The sequence below is a fragment of the Durio zibethinus genome, chromosome 21, assembly GCF_047325235.1.
Source record: "Durio zibethinus cultivar Kanyao isolate XHJ-2024 chromosome 21, ASM4732523v1, whole genome shotgun sequence".
In the NCBI taxonomy this organism is placed as follows: domain Eukaryota; kingdom Viridiplantae; phylum Streptophyta; class Magnoliopsida; order Malvales; family Malvaceae; genus Durio; species Durio zibethinus.
The window spans coordinates 21,354,877-21,374,553 of NC_143182.1; the positions used below are offsets into that span (position 1 = coordinate 21,354,877).

The window sequence follows — 19,677 nt, forward strand, 5'->3', positions numbered from 1 at the left end:
AAAATGATTATTGTAAAAAAATATTCGATTCAATTTAAATTTGAATATTAAAATATTTTTTAAAGTTTGGATTAAAAAGTAAAAAAATAAAAATATTTAAATTTAATCAAATTATTATTTTATTAGTTTTTATATATTTTAAATTTTTAAAAAATAAAAATAATTATTTTATATTTAAATATATTAACATCTATTTTAAAATAATATTAAAATATAAATTTTTAAAAAAACTCATTAATTGAATTGGTAAAATTTGATTTGATTCGATTTTAAAAAAAAATTAAATCAAATTTTTAAAATTTAAAATGTTGTATATTAATAAAAATATCAAATAAAATTTAATTTGATTCGAATTATTATTACTTTTTTAAAATATTAAATGTGTTGGTTTTGAATTTTTGATTCATCAAGTCTTCTCATTCTTTATATGATTATGACTAATATTAGAACTGTCAACAAAGCTCAAAGCAAACTCAAAAGAATCATATTAATATATATTTACCAATTACCATTAACTAAATTTTTTTATAAAAAAAAGACATTTTTTATAAAAGCTAAAAGCAATATGATTTAAATAAAAAAATTATGAACTTTGAATAATTAAAATTATCAAAATAAAGAGACTACAATTATATATATATATATATATATTATACTATATATTTTTCAAACAACTAATTCTTCACTAATAAAATTATTAAATTACCAAATCACCAAAATTGGGAGCTTAAACAGGCAAAGAAAAAGAAGAAGACAGAGGGGGTGAGTCAGCGAATTTTTCCCAAACTAATATAAACTTTATTCTGAAAAACAGGTTATATTGCATAGTTGGATTCCGCGTCAGCATGATAATTCCAACTCACCTTCTTTCATCGTTATTTCTAGGAGTATAATCGAGTCGAGTCGAGTCGAATAATGAGAAGCTCGAGCTCAAGCTTGAGCTCGACTCATAACTCGAGGTTTGATACTCGACTCGAATTCGATCGAATTTTATTTTTTAAGCTCGAGCTCGATTCGTGATCGAATTCGAACTACTCGAATTCGTTCGATTAAATTCGATTAATATGTAAAAATAAGCTCAATTAGTATACTCGATAAGAGTTCGATTATTCATGCTCGAACTTAGACTCGGAATATTTTATTAATTAAAATAATAAAAAGATATTTAAATATAAAAATTTAATTAAGCTCGTGAGCTACTCGAATCAGATATAAGAATATTCGAATTCGACTCGATCGATAAGTCGAACTACTCGAGCTCGAACTTGACTCGATAATAATCGAACCGAATTCGAATTTTCTTCGAATCGAACCGAATTCGAATTTTCTTCGAATCGAATCCGAATAACTTACGAGTATTAATATATTATTTACACTCCTAATTCTCCCTATCTTTTTCTCTTCCGTAAATATGTAACTACATATTCTCACTTCAGTATTTTTTTCTATTGTCAAAAAATTTAAAAAAAAAAAAGCCTCAATAAAATCTTGGTAAATGAAAAATAAAAAATCCATTGGTTCTGATAAAGTCTTCGTATTCGTTTTTTATTTTTATTTTTTTTTTAAATCATTCAAAACAAAGACTGTATCTACAGAGATTTGAGAAAATAATAATTTCTTTTTCAAGTTTTGAATTTTTTACAAAATTATAATTAATTATATAAATTTTTATTTATTTTACTTTTTACCGTGTGTGACTTGGATTCCATGTGTACAAACTATCTTATTTTGAGAATTAAGTCAAAAACTACCCTAATTTAGTAAATAAAATTAAAGAGCACATTGGTAGCGGAAAAAAACTCGGGAGTCAGTTATAGTGTTAGTCTCTAGGAGAGCTTATAATTAGGACAAGTTTAAGATGCTGGATGGAAGTTTTAAGTTGAGTTTTATTAAACTGGTTAGGACACTTAGGACAAGTTTACTACAACAGGAGACGTGTCTTTTCTATGAGACTTGAGAATTGAGATTGCTTTGATTTCCCGTTTTTTGATTTATGGATTAATTGTAACGCTTTTAATATGTGAATATAGTATTATATATATTTAAATTTAAATTTATGAAATATTTTTTTAAAAATAAAATTATAAAATTTTCACGTTAAATCATATAATACCTTCAAATTAAGTATAAATTTTCACAAATGATATTAGAATGAATTATTAAATGTTATACGATAGGAATGAGTTACCTCTAGAATTTCAACGTTTGATATGATTTTGATCTTAAATCATAAAAGTCACTAAGTGTTACATAGTGAGGAGTAATCATCTTTAGAATCTCAATATCTAATGTGATCTTTGTCATGTAATTGAATTCGGCTTGACAGAAATGTTAAACTTTAAATATGGGTAAATTATAATGCTTATAATCCTATATTAAAAGAATGTGTGAATATAATATGATATATATATATAATCTAAATTTAAATTTATGAGATATCTTTTATAAAATATATCCGTGAAACATTCGAACCAAGCGATTAAAAAATGAAGGTCATTGCTCGAAAAGTTCTTACATAAAACAAATTGGAATGCAGACGCTTAACTTTACGGTTTCTTGCAAGGTGATGATGGTAAGTGTAATAGCTACAAAATTAAATCTAATGTGGTGCTATGAAAATTATGCAAATTGACATTGAAATTGCGATTTTCTATGAAATATTTTTTAACCAAACTTATTGAGATGATATAATGAAAAACTAATTTTACACAACATTTTATCTTAATTTATATAGCATTTTAATCAATATTCAATTAATTTTACAACACACACAAATATTTAACATCTATAACAATAGATTAAAGTTATGCCTTGAAAATTAAACTGTCTCTAGCTTCAATTTTGCTACTAAATCAATATTTTTATTATTCATTCAAATCATCAAATAATTATCATATTAGCAAAAAAAATGGTACTATTTAGATAGTTATTATTGTTAGGTATCCAACTTAAAACCAATAAGCAATAAGTAGAGGAGCTTACTTAAATATAAGATTACAAGATATTAAAATTTTATTAAATGTAAATAATCTACTTTAATATACCCCATCACATGTAAATAAAGATGAAAAAAAAATTTTACGTGATAAATTAGAAAACAGCAACGAAAAAAAAGTTTTGAATTTGATATCATATTAAATATCCAACTTAAAATTAATTAACTGTAAGTTGAGGGACTCAATTTGAATATAAGGCTACAAAAAAATTAAAAATTTATTAAATATAGAATAACCCACTTTAACAAAAATAATCCTTTTTTATGATATATTTATCTTTTGCCGTAACCTAAAATGCTAATGCACATAAATTATTAACACTTGAGTTTCATACTCGTACATTTGTTTGCGATTTAACTTTTGTCATTTCTTTTTTTATTTTTTTTTTATTTTTGTGGAGATGAAATAATTATTTCCTAAATGATCAACCAACTGAAATTGCAGCAATGTTTCATCGTAACTTTTTTATGCTATTGTATGTTGCACTAATACGTATTATTTTAATGAGAAACTAAGATTGATTCTATTGTGTTTGCTTGTTTGCATCGTTGCGTTCTTCCTGTCTCTCCTTTCCAAGAAAAAAAAAAATCCTCACATCTATTTTTGTTTTGTTATTCCATTCCTTTGTTTATTTTTTAAATTTATTTATTTATTTTCATATTGCACCTTTCAGATGATATGTGAACAATGTATGTGTTTCAACTTTTCACGTATGTTTAATTTAATTTATTGTCATATTATAATATTAAATATATATTGAATAATAAATTTAAGACAAAAAAATTAAACAACCATGATGAAAAGAATCTAATATTCTAACTTATTGTTCAAGTAATTAATACATGACAATAAAATTTTTTTATTTAAGTATCCATTTGTTTTCTGAAAATTGATTTTCAAAAAATATTTATATTTTTTAAAAATAGAGATTTTTCGTTATTTAGATTAGTTAATAAAAAATATTTTTATTATTTGGTTGGTTTATAGAAAATCTATTTTTTAAAATAATATTGATATGACTATTAAATTTCATTATTAAATATATTGAAATTATTTATTATTAAAATTATTAATAATAAAAAATAATGATATTTTAATAGTAATATTCAATATTAAATTATTATATTAATAGTAAGCACTTAAAATAAAACTATTTATTATTTATATTAATATTTTAAAAATATTTAATATAATATTACTTTCTTAAAATATTAAAAAATATTTATACTACAAAAAAAGTTATATTTTATATTGAAAGTATCTATTATTAAATCATAAAAATATTATTTGTTTATATTTATTATTAAAATAGTAATACAAATAAAATTAGTCAATAAATATGAAAATTAAATATTTTAAATAGTTAAATATTAAGAAATGATTCAAAATATTTGTATTATTAAAATAATAATATTGTCATATTAAATATTATTAATTATTTAAATAATAAAATATTATTTACTATATTAATATTTAGTAGTGAAATAATAATATAATGCTATTTATTATTGAAATATTGAAATATTACGTTTAGGAATATATAACATATAAATATTTAAGATTGAAATATCGAAAGATTTTTAATATTAAGTTTTTAATTAAAATTAAAAAATATTTTTAATTATATAATAATATTTTTGTGTTTTGTATTTTTCTTTTGGCTTTGCTTGGTAGGATAAAAAGAAAATGAAAAAATAAATATGGGAAGAAAAGAGTCCTTTTAATTTTTTTATATTTAAAAGTTTTTGGCCAAATTATATTCTAAATTATTAAAAATTAAAATTAGAAAAAGTTTTTTTCTTACACATTAGCACAGAAAAAAAAGACAACAAAATATCTCTTTAGTTATCTATGAGTTATCAAAGGATATTAGTAAAGACAACATTGCTTTTACTTTGGAAGAAAAGACAAAAATAAAAAAAAAATTACATATTTTTTATTGACGCATTTACTTTTTAAATCACATATTGACTATCAAATCTAATTTTTAATATAGTCAATTTTAATATTTCTCTTATTTTTTTATATATATAATAAATAAATTTTAAATTTCAATAAATCAACTAATCTTATGTTTAAAGCATTACTATGTTCTTTTATTCACACATATATATATGTATAATATTTATTGGTAATTTTTCTTAACGTTAATCAAAGGTATAATAGTTCTTATCTTATTTCATTCAAAAAAATAAATCTTATCTTAATATAAAAACTAAATAATTTATTTATTCTCAAATTTCTATATTAAAAAATTAAACTAATAAAATTAATGATTTTACAAGATTAAGCAAATAATAAAAATAGAAAAACTTGATTAATCGAAATTGAAATGAAAGACTAACATGTCCCATCCAAATTAATACAACATCTAAAACCTTTCTTTTACAAATTCTAATACATATATATAAAAGCAGAAGAAAAAAAAGAAGTTGGAAGTGAAAAGTTTGAAGTTTGAGCCGCAACTTGAAATTAAGTATGTTAATTTTATTCATATTTAATAAAAATTTTAATTTTTTATTCAAGGAGAAAGGAGATTGATTTTATATTATAGGTATAAAGATGTGAAATTATAATTTTAAAATTTTATTAGGTATGAAAGTAAGGATGATTAATATAGCACTCGTTTCATATTTATATCTTATATATATTTATACATATTTAATAAATAGATTTTATATTAAATAATATAAATTATTATTTTAAATTAATTAAAATTAATATATTTTTATTGAAAAAATATATATTACATATTAAAAAAAATTACCTACGTATATAAAATAAAAATTAAAAAAATTAAAAAATAAATTTTTATTTTTATTTTATTTAAAAAAGTTATCGGTATAGGAAATTTTCATACCTATTAAATATTCATAAAAATATGGATAAAGATAGATTTGAAATATCTATAAAATATGAATACAAAAATAAATATAATATAAAATTTAAGAAATAGATGGGGAATACTTTTATTTTTTTTAATATCTTACCCATTGACATTTTTACTTAAAATATTAAATTATTAATAAAAATATTTTTAATAATTTTAATTTAAAAATATATAAAATATAAATATAAATATTTTAATATTTTTAAACATTTTATTTTTTAAAAAAAGTTCAAATGTCTTTGACCATACAAACCAAGGCAAGTTGAACCTTAAGCAACCTTAAGCAAGACTGCTAAAAAATAGCCTAACCCGATCTAATTGTGACTCATGAATTGGTTTAGTGGAAAGTAGCATTAGCAGATATTTAAATCTTAATTCATTAATGGTATCATTATGGAAATATTTCATCCATAATTTTTATTATAATATTATAATTAATTAATTATAATAAAAATATATAAATGTCCAATATTTTAAAATGTGGACTCCATGGATAAACTTCACACGCGCCAACTATAATTCGTGAGTTTCTCACTGAAACTCATGTAAATTTCTTTCTTTTTTTTTTTTTTTAAATTTATAACTTTATGATTCATTTCCGTTGACAAAAGAAGTAATGCCAGTGAAAATAATTTTACAATTTTATTAAAATCTGCTTGATTTTTAATATCATTATACATTTTTTGTAATGAAAATGGATCACAATTATAAAAAATATTTTTTAAACAGTACAAATAAAAAAAATCGTAAATCACAAAAGATGTACATAAAATTTTTAAAATGTTTTATAAATTTTATATAATATTAAATTATAATTAATTAATTATATTATGATAATAATTAATAATATACTCCCAACATCGTACAAATAAAATTGAATGGCATCTTCTGGCCGGTCATGTGGATTAGCTTCTAAAGACGTGGCTTCTCATCTGCCTTGATTGGTGTGACAGTTTCATCTCTGTCGTTACCTCCAAAATGTCTGGTTGGTCCCCCACAGCTTCAATACATAACATTTTCTCTGCCTTATGATCCATCACAAGAAAATTTTCAAATGCTGCTCAATGTTTGTTAACTACATTACTTCTTATCATTTATCGGAGAAATCATTGATAATAATACAGTTATAGAATAAATTCTACATTTACGTATCACAAAATGATATGTTAGGAATCAATTATAATATATATTTTATGAAATTAAAAAAAAATCCAATTTAAAGCTCATAGGTTTATGTGACCTTAATTAAAAACCCACCAACGTATCGTTTTTGGAAGTTGAAGAAAAAAATAGTGATTATCCATACTTTCATTTTAGAAGTAATAAAATAATATGACATCAAATTGATATGCAAAAAAAATAAAAATGACATCATTTAAAATTTTAATAAAAATTATAAATAAATTTAATAAAAATAAAAATATATTTTTTAAATTTGAAATATCGGCATAAATTATAATATATTAATTTTTATATTTTATATGTATTTAATATAAAACATATACAACATAAATATACAAATGATTAAATTAGTGTCACTCGGATATTGCACTTAAATGTCAATGTTTCTTTCTTGAGTTTATATTTGATTGATTGTTAGTATATAAGTTTTATATATTATATGACTTTTCTCACATAATCTAGTGGTTAAGAGATTAGTTGAAAGTCATGTAAGGCGTGAGTTTTACTCAATCATCCTTCCTCTCTCCTTGTAAGGGTACTAGCTCTCTTTTGCAACAAAAAAAAATATATAATGTCAGTGAATTTAATAATGTTATCTTATTAATAAGTATATATTAATTTTTAAAATAATTATATAAAAAATTAAATTTTTAAAAAATTTATTAATTAATGCGATAATATCATCTGATTCATTTCATTAATGAGACAATATTATTTGATTTACTAATAGTATATAAAATTTATATAATAATAATAATAATAATAATAATGTATCAAATATAAACTTTATATTTTATTATTTGCCAGAAAATTCCTTATGGCAAAAAAAAAAAAGCATATTTCTGTACCAAAATATAAACTTTGACATATAATTGGAGCCAAAAAGGGTAACAAAAATGATGGCTAGCGTTGCACCCAAGAATATTATCCAATCATCAGGATTCACACGATTTTCCTTCTCTGTCTGTCTGTCTGTCAGCCGTTTTATCTTTGATTCCATTTCCTTGGTATTTGCCTTATAGGACTTAACGTCGACCTTTGTTTTGTAACTCATCCAAAAACACTTCAATTTCGTTACAGGTTTAATTTCCAGGCACCATTTTCCATGTCCTAACTATACTTAACAATTTCTTGGTATGTTCTCAGTCTACTTCTTTTTACTCTACATCTCTTCTTACTTGGTTTTAACTTCCTGTTCCAGTTTCAATTTGCCATTGTTAACCTGTTTACAGTTGATGGGTAGTTAATAATCTTGAGTTTTGATATAAAAATGTATGCCAAGATTCTGTTTTACGGGAATTCCAGGCTTGTGTACGAGTAATTTATTTATTTATTTTTGTTTTGTTTTGGTTTGTCGATGGAATAGGTTAAAAATGGAGAGGAGAAGGTATGAAGATGGAGCTGCTGTTAATATGTATGGAGAAGGGATTCTTGATGGTAATTCTTCATTGAAGAAATCCCAGGAGAATTTTCCGGAGGTATAATTTTCCTACTGCCATGAAAACCCTCTTGTTTTTTTTATGCAAATTGGAATATATAATTTTTCAATTTTACTGACAAAGATGTCATTGTGGGATAACTCTGATGAGAAGCCTTCTTCAAGAGCAAGAGAGCTTCTTATGGCAAGAAGGAACATAAGTCGATATAAAGAGAGTAGAAGAGCTGCAGAATCAGAAAAGGTCAAAGCAGAATCTCAACTCTTCAGTGCAAGGAAAACAGTTAAGGATCTGGCTTCAATGATTGAGGAATCAAATTTCAAGGCTAAGGCAAGGATGAGAGATGTTGAATCATTAAGGAAGAATAGAAACCTTGAACAGAAGGCATTGGCTGTCAGGAGTATTGGAAGTTATGGGTATGCAGAAGTGATGAGAGAATTGGAGTTGGTGAAACAAGAATTGAGTAAACTTAAGCTTGATATGGCTTTTCTTATGGGGGAGAAAGCAAGATCAGAGAAGGAATCTGAAGACTCAAGCTTTAGACTGTGGTCTAATGCTAGCTCTGTTGAAGCACTAAGGCAACAAATTGAGGCAGCCAATGAGGAACATGTGCTAGTTGAATTGGCCAGGATTGAGGCTTTGAAAGAAGTTGCAGAAATTGAAGCTCAAAGAGAAAAAGAAGGGGGTGAATTCTCGTTTAGTATGGAGCAAACAAAGAAGAAAATGAAGGACATAATTGAAGAGATTGATAACTCCAAAGGGTTGGAACAAAAACTGGCTCTCACTTTGTCTGATATCAATCTCTTACAAGATGAGCTAAAGCAAGTTAAAGAACTAGACAAAATGGTTCAGAGGGGTGATGGCTCGAAGCAACCAGATCACAATTTTCAAACTGTTGAGGAAGTGGAACCTTCATTTTCCTTGGAGTCAATCACAAAAGAGTTGAAGGCAGCTAAGAAAGAATTGGCTTCAATTAGAAAAGAAGGTTTCCAGTATATGTCCTCCATGGATATCATAAGAAATGAGCTGAAACATGTAACAGAAGATAAGGCACGGTTGAAGAAAACAGAAGAAAAGGCAGATTTGAAAGTTCAAAGTCTCAATTCAAAGATGCTCAGAGCCAAATCCAAGTTGGAAGCAGTAACTGCAGCTGAAGAAAAGGCTAAATCAATTGCGACCAATCTTTCCCTCACCCTTCAACAGTTAAGGACAGAAGCTGAGGCATCAAAGAAAGAGAAAGTGCTTATTACTGAAGACACTGCAACTATTAAGGCAGCAATCCACAAAACTGAGTCTGAAATAGACTTAACTGAGGAAAGATTGCAGGCGGCTGTGCAGGAACTTGAGGCAGTTAAGTCATCAGAAGCTTTAGCTCTAGAAAAGTTAAGATCTCTCATAGAGACGACAATGCAATCTAGAGCTTCAGCATCTAACCAGAGTTCCACAATCACTATCTCAAAATTTGAGTATGAGTATTTATCTAGACGTGCAGTTGGAGCTGAAGAAATTGCTGATAAAAAGGTTGCTGCAGCTCAGGCATGGATTGAGGCTTTAAAGGCTAGTGAAAGGGAGATATTGATGAAAACTGAAATAGCTCACAAAAATCTTAGAGAGATGAGATTAGAGGAGGAGCATGGGGTATTTAGAAAGGAGAGATCACTTTCAGCAAAGAAAATGATAGAGAAAGAATTACACAATTGGAGACAGACTCGTGAGAAAAATGTGGTTGCACAAATCAGGCAATCACCTTCCCTTAGAAGATCCATGAAAAGCAATGGCAATTTGACCCCATCAGGAGGAGCAAAGTTCCATAAATCTGCATCACCTGCAACACGTGTGGGTGGATCAACTCCATTTATCATTAAGAAGAAAAGAAAGGTGATGCCAAATTTAGCCAAGTTCTTTAGAGGTAAGAAAGTTGACAAAGATGTGTAAGCTGCAGGTGAATCTTTGTGGTTCAAAAGGAAAATGTTGCATACTACAAGCATTTGATTCTGACAGTTATGGTGGTGTTTTCCCAATAACTGCTTGCTTTCCAAGTTTTATATGGCCTTGCTTCTTTTAACAAAAACTTGAATTTGGAAAGAGTGATTGAGGCATTTAGAAATGCAATCGTGGATAAGTTTATGTGAAACAGTCATGTAAATGAATGCAGACTATATGTCTGTAGCAAAGAATAACTGTTCAATCCCAAGTAATGGTTTTACATGTTCAGGTCCCCGCTATAATGTTTAATTGTTGATGTTTAACATGGTTGGTATTTGCTCTGTAGCAGTGACATGTTTACAGATGCCAGTTTCACAGAAATTTAAAGATAACCAGACGATACTCCTCCACAAAATCAAGGTAGCATGTGCAGTACTATCAATAAAAGAAGTCCTTCGGAATGTTCTGCTTACTACAAACACATACTCAAATGTGAAGGTTTGCATAATTTATTTCACAATGTACATGCTATAAACAAACAGGTTAGATATAAGCATTAGTACTCTTGCTGACCATTAAGATATGAAAGTTAAAAATGATAAATGATTACAAAGCAGGACAGTGTTTAAGGCAGAGTTTTACAGTTTCAAGTACCATCTAATAGATTGATAAACTGTCCCTAAGGATTTTTCTTTTTTAATAAAGGAGGATGCAGCTTAGGAATTAAAAAAGGAATTGCAGGTACTGAGATGAACCCCATACCTGTTGAATGCCATTAGGGTGACTGCATGAACTAGCAAGGCTACACTCCAGGTTCAAGGAACTCTTTTTTTCTTCTTTTAAGTGTGCCAATAAATGCCTGAAAGTCTCAATACATAGCCAACTCCACAATCTATATACAACCAAAGTTGCTGGCTTAAGCAAAATGTTTCGTTCTTTGATTCTTTGAAATTCTCTTTTAAGGTTATTAGGGAAAGATAAATCATACATATAATAAGGCAGTGAAAAATCCAGTATTGAGATTGAAACATAAGCTAGTGGAAAACAAAACAAGGGTTCATGATGACATCAAATTACAGGAACTCTAGAATTAACGTAGAGAAAAGCTTTTCAGTTTCCTAAATTAAACCAAGTATTCTAGGAATCTGCCTGTACAATGTTACAGCTTCAGATAGAGCTTAGTTAATAGAATATAGCTATGAATCCTACAAGAAACATGTAACGCAATTTGTAGGACACCATTCCGTAAATGAGCAGCTGAAGCTAATATTCTAGAAGCAACCAAAACTTGTTCGACAGATTAGAGAAATTCCGACCAATAAACTTCACCTTGCACCATGTCCGAGAAAATTCACCTACAATTTTTTTTGCGATAATCATGCAATTAACAAATCACAACGAAAAATTATACAAGAATCTACTACTTAAAATGTGGGCTTTAAATAATTTGTTTGGACCATACAAAATGGTGAAATATAATTGATTGTAACTGATATGCTCACAAATGAAGCAAGCATAGATGGTAGACATTTAAAACTTCAAAAACTCAAACAGGTAATATCAGAATTATAAGTTTAGACTTTAGAAGGAAGAGTTAACAGGAAATTACAGTAATCTCAATCATGTTCCATACTTTCTGAGTCTCCTTTGTAAAGCTTTAAAAAATGTTTTTATAGTGAGCTTAATGTAGACTTGTCAATGATCGGAACAAGATAAATTGAATTTAAATTTGATTCAATTAGTTTAGAATATTTGAATATGTTTAAATATATTTTAAATTTTAAATTAAATAAAAATATTTTTTGTTAATAAAATGATTTTTTCAATTAAATTCGAATTTAAAAAAGTTATATCTAAAATTCGACTTAGTTAAACTTAACCGTTTGAGATTATTTGCATATAATAATTGTTTAGCTTTTAATGAATTAAAATAAAAATTAAAAAAATCATTGAATATGTAAAAATTACAAAGTCGAGCTTTTTTTTAATCTCATGAAATTGTTATTAATTGATATCAATAATTTACCATGTAAAATAATTTATTAATAGGCTTAAATAAAATAAAAAGATAAATAAATATATCCACAATTATATAATTTATTAATAAAGTATCAAACTGCCATTTCAATAATAAAAAATAATTTATTATAATCTCAAGTACTAAAAGAATAAAGAAAAAGATAATATTTTAAGATGACATATGTATTATGCCATTCTTTCATCATTTTGGTGAAAGTTACACAAGGGTCCAATTCAAATGAAAAACTTCAAGTACTAATTATGAATTTTGGGCAAAAAGAAGTTCTCATAAATACTTAGAAGGTGCTTTATAAAGTAAATTACAATCATGTGAAAAAACTTAATTACTGATCATCAAGAGCAAGTGGGGCTGAAAAAAAAAAAAACATGAAATCGAACCTGCTTTAATTTGTGAATTGTGATGAAAGCTTGAAGTTTAGTTAGTCTTTTCGAACATTATAATCCAAACAGTCCCAAAATCTAGCCATGTGATTGTAGACAATGCGTTCCATTTGTTCTTAACTGGGACCATGTGTGGGGTCATGTCCTAGTCAATTTGCTTAAAGCTGGAGTGTTGCTGAGCCATGGAAGAAAAAGTGAAAGTCATGAAGGAAGTCGTCCCTACCAAAGACTACCATGCTATCAAGTTATAAAGCACATTCAGCGGCATTTTCATGGAGCTATCATCGCCTCTAATCGCGCTGGCCTCTGGATTTGTCAACCATTTCTTGACTACTTTGATCAAATGAGTAATATGTCACTTGAAAATCTGTTAATTAACGTGACAATCGTTTTAACATTTCACTATAATTTACGGACTATAATTTACATTCGCTACATTAACCATATGAAAATTAATAAAGCTCAAGTACTTCATCGGTTTTGAGCAGCAGCATATAAACCCATGCACATGAAACTTGCTTTTTTTTCTGTAAATCTCCCAAAACCATTCCTTTACCTGAGATGAATTCGCCATTGCTTTTATTGATTCTCCTTGTATGCATCCACACGGCTCACCTAGGTGCTCTAAATGATGAAGGTCATGCTCTTCTATCCTTCAAACAGTCCCTGGAAAACAGCGCAGAAGGCTATCTGATCAACTGGAACTCATCAGATGTGAATCCATGCTCGTGGCATGGAGTTACATGCAGAAAAGAAAAAGTTATTGCTGTCATCATTCCAGATATGAGACTAGTTGGTTTTCTGTCTCCTGCGCTTGGAGAGCTTTCTGCAATTCGTCATGTTAACCTTGAGAACAACTCGTTTCGTGGAAGCTTACCTATCGAGCTCTTCAATGCAACTTGGCTGAAGAGATTGGTCCTTTCAGGTAATTCATTATCTGGACCTCTTCCACCTGAGGTAGGGAACCTCAGGAACCTACAAACCTTGGATCTTTCACAAAATTCATTCAATGGCTCAATACCTTCATCTATAGTTCAGTGCAGGAAACTAACCACACTTGTTCTCAGTCAAAATAATTTTACTGGCTCTCTCCCTGAAGGACTTGGAAACAGTTTGATTAGCCTTCAGAAGCTCAATCTTTCTTACAACAGCTTAGGCAGTTCAATCCCCAGTGATATTGGAAACTTGTCAGATTTGCATTTTACACTTGATCTATCTCACAATTTCTTCAATGGTACTATTCCAGCTAGCCTGGGAAACCTCGCTGAGAAAGTCTATATCGATCTCAGTTACAATAATCTTAGTGGTCCTATACCTGGGGATCTATTAAATGCAGGACCAACAGCTTTCATAGGCAACCTTTTGCTTTGCGGATTACCATTGAATATTTCATGTCCCCCAGGCATTCCAAATGAAAATCCTCAATCAGCATTTCATTACCCATCCCAGAGTTCAGGTGGAAGTTCCATAAAGAGAGGGAAAGAAAGTCACTTCAGTTCATTGCAGAAGATAAAAACTATTGCAGGTGTGATGGTAGCCGTCTGCCTCATTGGGTTCTTGTTCTCTTATTGGTACAAGAAGGCCTCTGTCTGTAGAGGAGTTCAAAATGTCACTGGCTATCGTCTTGAAGAGAAACTGACGATTGGGAGGGACATTTTCTGCTTTGCCAAAAAAGACATTGACACTCTATCAGAAAATATGGAGCAGTGCGACTTTGTGCCATTGGACTCACAGGTCAACTTTGATCTAGAGCAACTTCTTAAAGCATCTGCTTTTCTTCTGGGTAAGAGTGCAGGTGGGATTCTGTATAAAGTGGTGCTTGACAATGGACAAACTTTAGCAGTGAGAAGATTGGGGGATGGAGGTGGGCAAAGACTCAAGGAGTTTCAAACTGAAGTAGAAGCAATTGGAAAAATAAGGCATCCTAACATAGTTAATCTTCGAGCTTATTGCTGTTCTGATGATGAGAAGCTGCTTATCTATGATTACATAACCAATGGAGACCTTACTGCAGCAATTCATGGTAAATTACTAATTTCTCTTTGGAAACCAAAAGTTACATACTTTAAAGTGTTCACAACTACTCTTCATTTTCTCTAGATTTGTCTTCTATGCAAAATGTTTTCCATGTTGTTCTAGGAGTTTCCATGCTAATCATTCTAATTTTCAAACTATAACCAGGAAAAGCTGGAATCATACCTTTTAGACCCCTTTCATGGTCTCTTCGAGTAAAAATCATGAAAGGAATAGCCAAAGGCTTGGCTTTTTTACATGAATTCAGTCCAAAAAGGTATGTCCATGGAAATCTGAAGCCAAGCAATATTCTTCTTGGAGAGGATATGGAGCCTCATATTTCTGACTTTGGGCTTGGCCGCCTTGCCAACATAGCCGAGGAATCACCAGAGTTTCAGGTAGAACAGATGGCAATTTGGACATCACATCAGAGTTCTCCGTATGAGTTTACAACAATAAATTCTTCCCCAAATGGATCATACTATCAAGCTCCTGAAGCCTCAAAAGACACAAAGCCATCACAGAAATGGGATGTTTACTCATTTGGAGTAATTTTACTGGAAATGATCTCTGGAAAGTTGCCAAGCATTCAGGTAGGACCTTTGGAGATGGATCTGGTTCAATGGGTTCAACTCAGCATTGAAGAAAGAAAGCCACTCTCTTCTATCACAGATCCCTCCTTAGCTCATAATTGGGGTGAACAAGACAATATAACTGCCATATTAAAAATTGCATTAGCCTGCATTCATAAGAGTCCTGATCGGAGACCTACAATGAGGTATGTAAGTTATAGCTTTGAGAAATTGAACTCATACTCCTGAGAGTTCATGATAGCTAAAATCTATTCGTTCGGTCCACTAAACCCTCAGGTAGATCTAAGAACAGAGATAGCTGACTTGTTTTTGGAACACATTTTCGGATGTGTCAAGATAACGAGTCTTTCCTCAGTCAAATTTCAATATACATAAAAGATTCAACATGCTGTTATTCATTTAATTTCTCTTAGAAGAATGGATTCATCACTTACTATGAATGTTACAACATGTAGCAGAATAAAAATATTTATTTCTTAATGTCTGAGTTCATTGAGCTGAAGCAAAATGGATTTCACCAGCAGCAACCAGTTGAATTCTACCTTCTCTCATATTGACAATGTTTCCTTCTACCTTTAATGACATGTTTGATCATATTTTTCGTTGCCTCACAATAATAGCTGGTTAGCATCAAGAATTATTATAACTACTACCAGCATTCTGTCAGTTTACCTTCATTGAATGCTTTTTTGACAAAAAAATCAGATAAAATCAAGTAATCTGTTCAGGTCCAACACCTTTTAGATTGTCAAAAGTAAAAGAGTGTTTGTACTGTTGATTGTGACATTAAGATTAACATTTTCACTCCACATTTTCTGTAGTCTAATTTCTAAAATTAGTCTCAAAATCATGGAGAGCAAATTTCAAAAAAGAAAAAACAAAATTGACATAAAAAGTGCATATCAGGAATGCAAATTCAAGCAAGCCAAGTGGTCTACATTGACTATGATAGAACTATTCAAAGCTTTAAAGAGTGTCAAAGACCGAAAATCATATCAAACACTTACAAGGGTAATCTAAAATTTTATCAGTGAGTGAAACTGCAAAGTTTAAAGACAGTGATCAAGGACAAGAACCTCGATATAAACAAACAGGCAAAGCAGTGTATCATGCAATCCTCCCATATGCTTGTGCCATTTGTAACGATACACATTCTGTGAATTACCAAATACAAATAAACAGCATTCAGATGCACTTGATTCATGAAGAGAAATACCGGATCAAACAAGACAGGATCCCTACAGCTAGTTTGTTGCGTTTATAGAAAAGCTTGCAACAGATACATTACTCTCTTCAGGACAAAGTGCCATCAACCAAACCTATTAGTAATGCTGATTTTGAATTACTAAAGTCAGAATCTTTATAAGAAATTGCAGCTTGAGCAAGGCCAATTAGAGAGTGCTCTATAGTCTATACACACAGAGCAAAGTTAATTATCCTATAGTAATGTGCAGCTTACATCATAAGCAGCATTAAGAGTTACTTTTGATTCAGGGTCTTTAACTCCCATAGATCAAACTGATTCAAGTGGTGGCTGCAGCATATCTGCTGGGAATGAGCAAGGGACTATAAAAGTATCTTGAGTATAATAACTCCAATTTATGTTGCTTATTTAGGTTACACTGCAAAAATCAGTTTAACACTGGTTATTAATCATTTTTTTTTGGGTTGTTTTACCTTAGAGTAGATAAGTGTCAATTATCAGGGTTGAAGTAGATAAATGTCAATCATCAGGGCATTTATCATAACCAAAGGTTCTATTTCTCTGAAGGGGATGCTTGTACCCTCGTTTGCTAATATTAAATAGTTATTATTAAAAATAACAATTCTTGAAAAAATTTTAATTTATAGCTTTGTTTAAAGTCTCAAATTTTATATAAATTAAATTTTTTTAAAATTTTAAAAGCAAAATACCTAACGTTTGCTTTTACTTCAAGTAAACACTTTTATAAACAAGCCAAACACCGCTTAAACTTGCTGCATGTGACCAAACGCAACCCAAAGCTTATGGGAAGCCTATATAAACCATAGCTTTGTTCTTTTTCTCTCGCCATCCCAACCCGAAAGCTTAACCCTCAAAGCTTTCATAACTCTCAAATCTCATTCATATCTGTCGACGTCAGGAAGAAAAGCAACAACAGTGCATCACCAGGAATTTACTGCTGGTCCTGAAAGCTGTAAGAGCTCTCTCCACACCCTCCCTAAACTAAAATTTTTAAGTAAAATTTGTTGCATTATTGCAGATATAAGGCTTCTCTGTTTTGGGATAGAATAGTCTAGTTATGAATCAAACATTGATGGCAATAATGGGATTTCTGGTTTTTCTTTTTGTCGTCTGTGAAGACAACAAAAAAAGGGGTTTAACGTTGTAGATATTTGGTCTGAGAAATAGTATTTGATGATGAATGTTAGATGAATTTGTTGGTTTGCTTTAATTTTCTATTCTGTTTTTTCTTTTATTTTCTTTTCAATGAGTTTGAGTTACATGCATGTAGTTTTTTTTTTTTTTTTACAATTATTTACTATATTTATTTGTTTATTAATTTTTATCATATTAGAACAGATGGGCAGACGTAGGATGGAGATGAAATTGATAGAGAATGAGAAAGCTCGAAAGAAGGTTTTTGAAAAAAGAAGGAATAATTTGTTAAAGAAGGCCAAAGAGTTATCAATTCTTTGTGATATTAAGATATTGCTCATTATCTATGAACTAGATAAACAGAGACCACAGATTTGGCCTGGTAATGAAGAGGAAGCTGAACAAATCATCAATAGGTTCAAGCAGCAGCTGGTTAGAGGTGACTGGAAAACAGCTTGTGAATCTTTTTCAAGTAAGAAGAACAGATTTGATGGGAAATTTGCTATATCAGATTATAAGAGTATGATCAATCACTGCTCTAAGAATGAGCTTCAAAAGTTGTGTTATCAATTGGATGGTAAGATTGCTGCTGTGATGAATGCAATAAAATCAAAACAGGTCCTGACTGAAGGACCTAGATCACCAAAGATCTTGCCAGACAGTCAAGGAATAGGATTCTTAGACAAGGAGAGGGGAAAAGAAGTTGTTATCTACCAAGAGCCTGTTCATGATATCCAACGAGGTCAGAGTTTTCAGATGCTTTCCCATAACCCAAAATTCATGGAAAGTCCAATGATGATGACCACGATGATGCAAAATGGTATCAGCTATCCTGAATTTGATGGTAGTTCCAGTAATAGTAGTAATATTCCTTACGTTCCGTTGCCAATTGATTATGTCCATCCATCTTGGATGCCACCAGCTTACATTGATCCTAATTTCTCGATGAGCTACTATGATCCAAACAGCTACCATATTGCACCAGGCCTCCATTACCCAATGGTGCCAAGTTTTCCCTCTGAGTGGAATGCTTCAGACCAACCATTTTTTTTGTATTAGCCATCAAAGTGTCCAGAGCCTTGTTTTTGTGGTTAAAGACAAATAAATATATTTTTTATGCTTGATTGATTTCTAGAAATACAATATAGAATTGATATTCTTGGGTAGCTGACGTTTTATTTTCATTAACAACTTGTATATTGTTGTCCTAGTCTCTTGTATATGCTTTTTTTCCTCTTAGTCGAAGCAATAAGTTGATGATTAGTTGATGAGAAAACAAGTTAGAAAACCATGAGAACAACAGACGAATTGTAAAAATCAAAGCCAAAAGCAGCTAGGATTGGAAAGATTCAAAACTAAAACCGTAACCAATCCCTTGTCCAAATCCAAACCCAAGCCCAAGCCTACAACAGCTCCAACCCCAAACACAATTTTCAAAAGGCTCCAAGGCCACGCACCAAACCCAACTCCCCCAACAAAACCAAACCCAACTCCAATGCCACAATCAACCCCAGCACCGGCCCCAGGGCCTGATACATTCTCCTCTAATTTCTAGTGGCTTTGACGGAGGAAATCTGACCGTGGAAATCGTTTGCCTTTGTTTTTCATTTTTGTGTTTCCTTTCCATTTCCATAAGGAATTTGTGTCTTTGGATTTGGTTTTCATGGGATTTGAGCTAAGGGAAGTGCAGAGTGGAAAGGAGGTAACTTTATCAGTTGTGTTGGATAATATAAATGTCTGTGCATTTGTATTCCCAGTTGTCGGCTTCTTTAGTTTCTTATTTGAACTTTGAAGCTATATGAATCCAAAGTATTGGGTGGCTCACAAATCCACGTTTTTCAAAAATTTTGTTTTAAAATAT

General features: G+C 29.6%; 3 protein-coding genes across 4 annotated transcripts; all 3 read left to right on the forward strand.

Annotated features, from left to right (window-relative positions):
- The first annotated feature begins 7,968 nt into the window (after positions 1 to 7,968).
- On the forward strand, positions 7,969 to 10,712 carry LOC111305772 (protein PLASTID MOVEMENT IMPAIRED 2-like). Its single transcript, XM_089750785.1, has 3 exons — positions 7,969 to 8,202; positions 8,435 to 8,546; positions 8,661 to 10,712. Exons 2-3 carry the CDS (start codon positions 8,442 to 8,444, stop codon positions 10,437 to 10,439), a joined length of 1,884 nt encoding a protein of 627 aa, XP_089606911.1. The 5' UTR covers positions 7,969 to 8,202; positions 8,435 to 8,441; the 3' UTR covers positions 10,440 to 10,712.
- Positions 8,205 to 16,152, forward strand: LOC111305770 (receptor protein kinase-like protein ZAR1). Of its 2 annotated transcripts, XM_089750784.1 has the most exons (3): positions 8,205 to 8,262; positions 13,471 to 14,874; positions 15,033 to 16,152. In XM_089750784.1, exons 1-3 carry the CDS (start codon positions 8,205 to 8,207, stop codon positions 15,683 to 15,685), a joined length of 2,115 nt encoding a protein of 704 aa, XP_089606910.1. In that variant the 3' UTR covers positions 15,686 to 16,152. The 2 variants fall into 2 exon arrangements, with proteins under 2 accessions (XP_089606910.1, XP_022759284.2); XM_022903549.2 differs by lacking the exon at positions 8,205 to 8,262 and having other exon boundaries at positions 13,096 to 14,874; positions 15,033 to 16,151.
- A 1,349-nt stretch (positions 16,153 to 17,501) lies between these two features.
- On the forward strand, positions 17,502 to 19,115 carry LOC111305771 (agamous-like MADS-box protein AGL11). Its single transcript, XM_022903550.2, has one exon. It carries the CDS (start codon positions 17,928 to 17,930, stop codon positions 18,873 to 18,875), a length of 948 nt encoding a protein of 315 aa, XP_022759285.2. The 5' UTR covers positions 17,502 to 17,927; the 3' UTR covers positions 18,876 to 19,115.
- Positions 19,116 to 19,677: the final 562 nt, after the last annotated feature.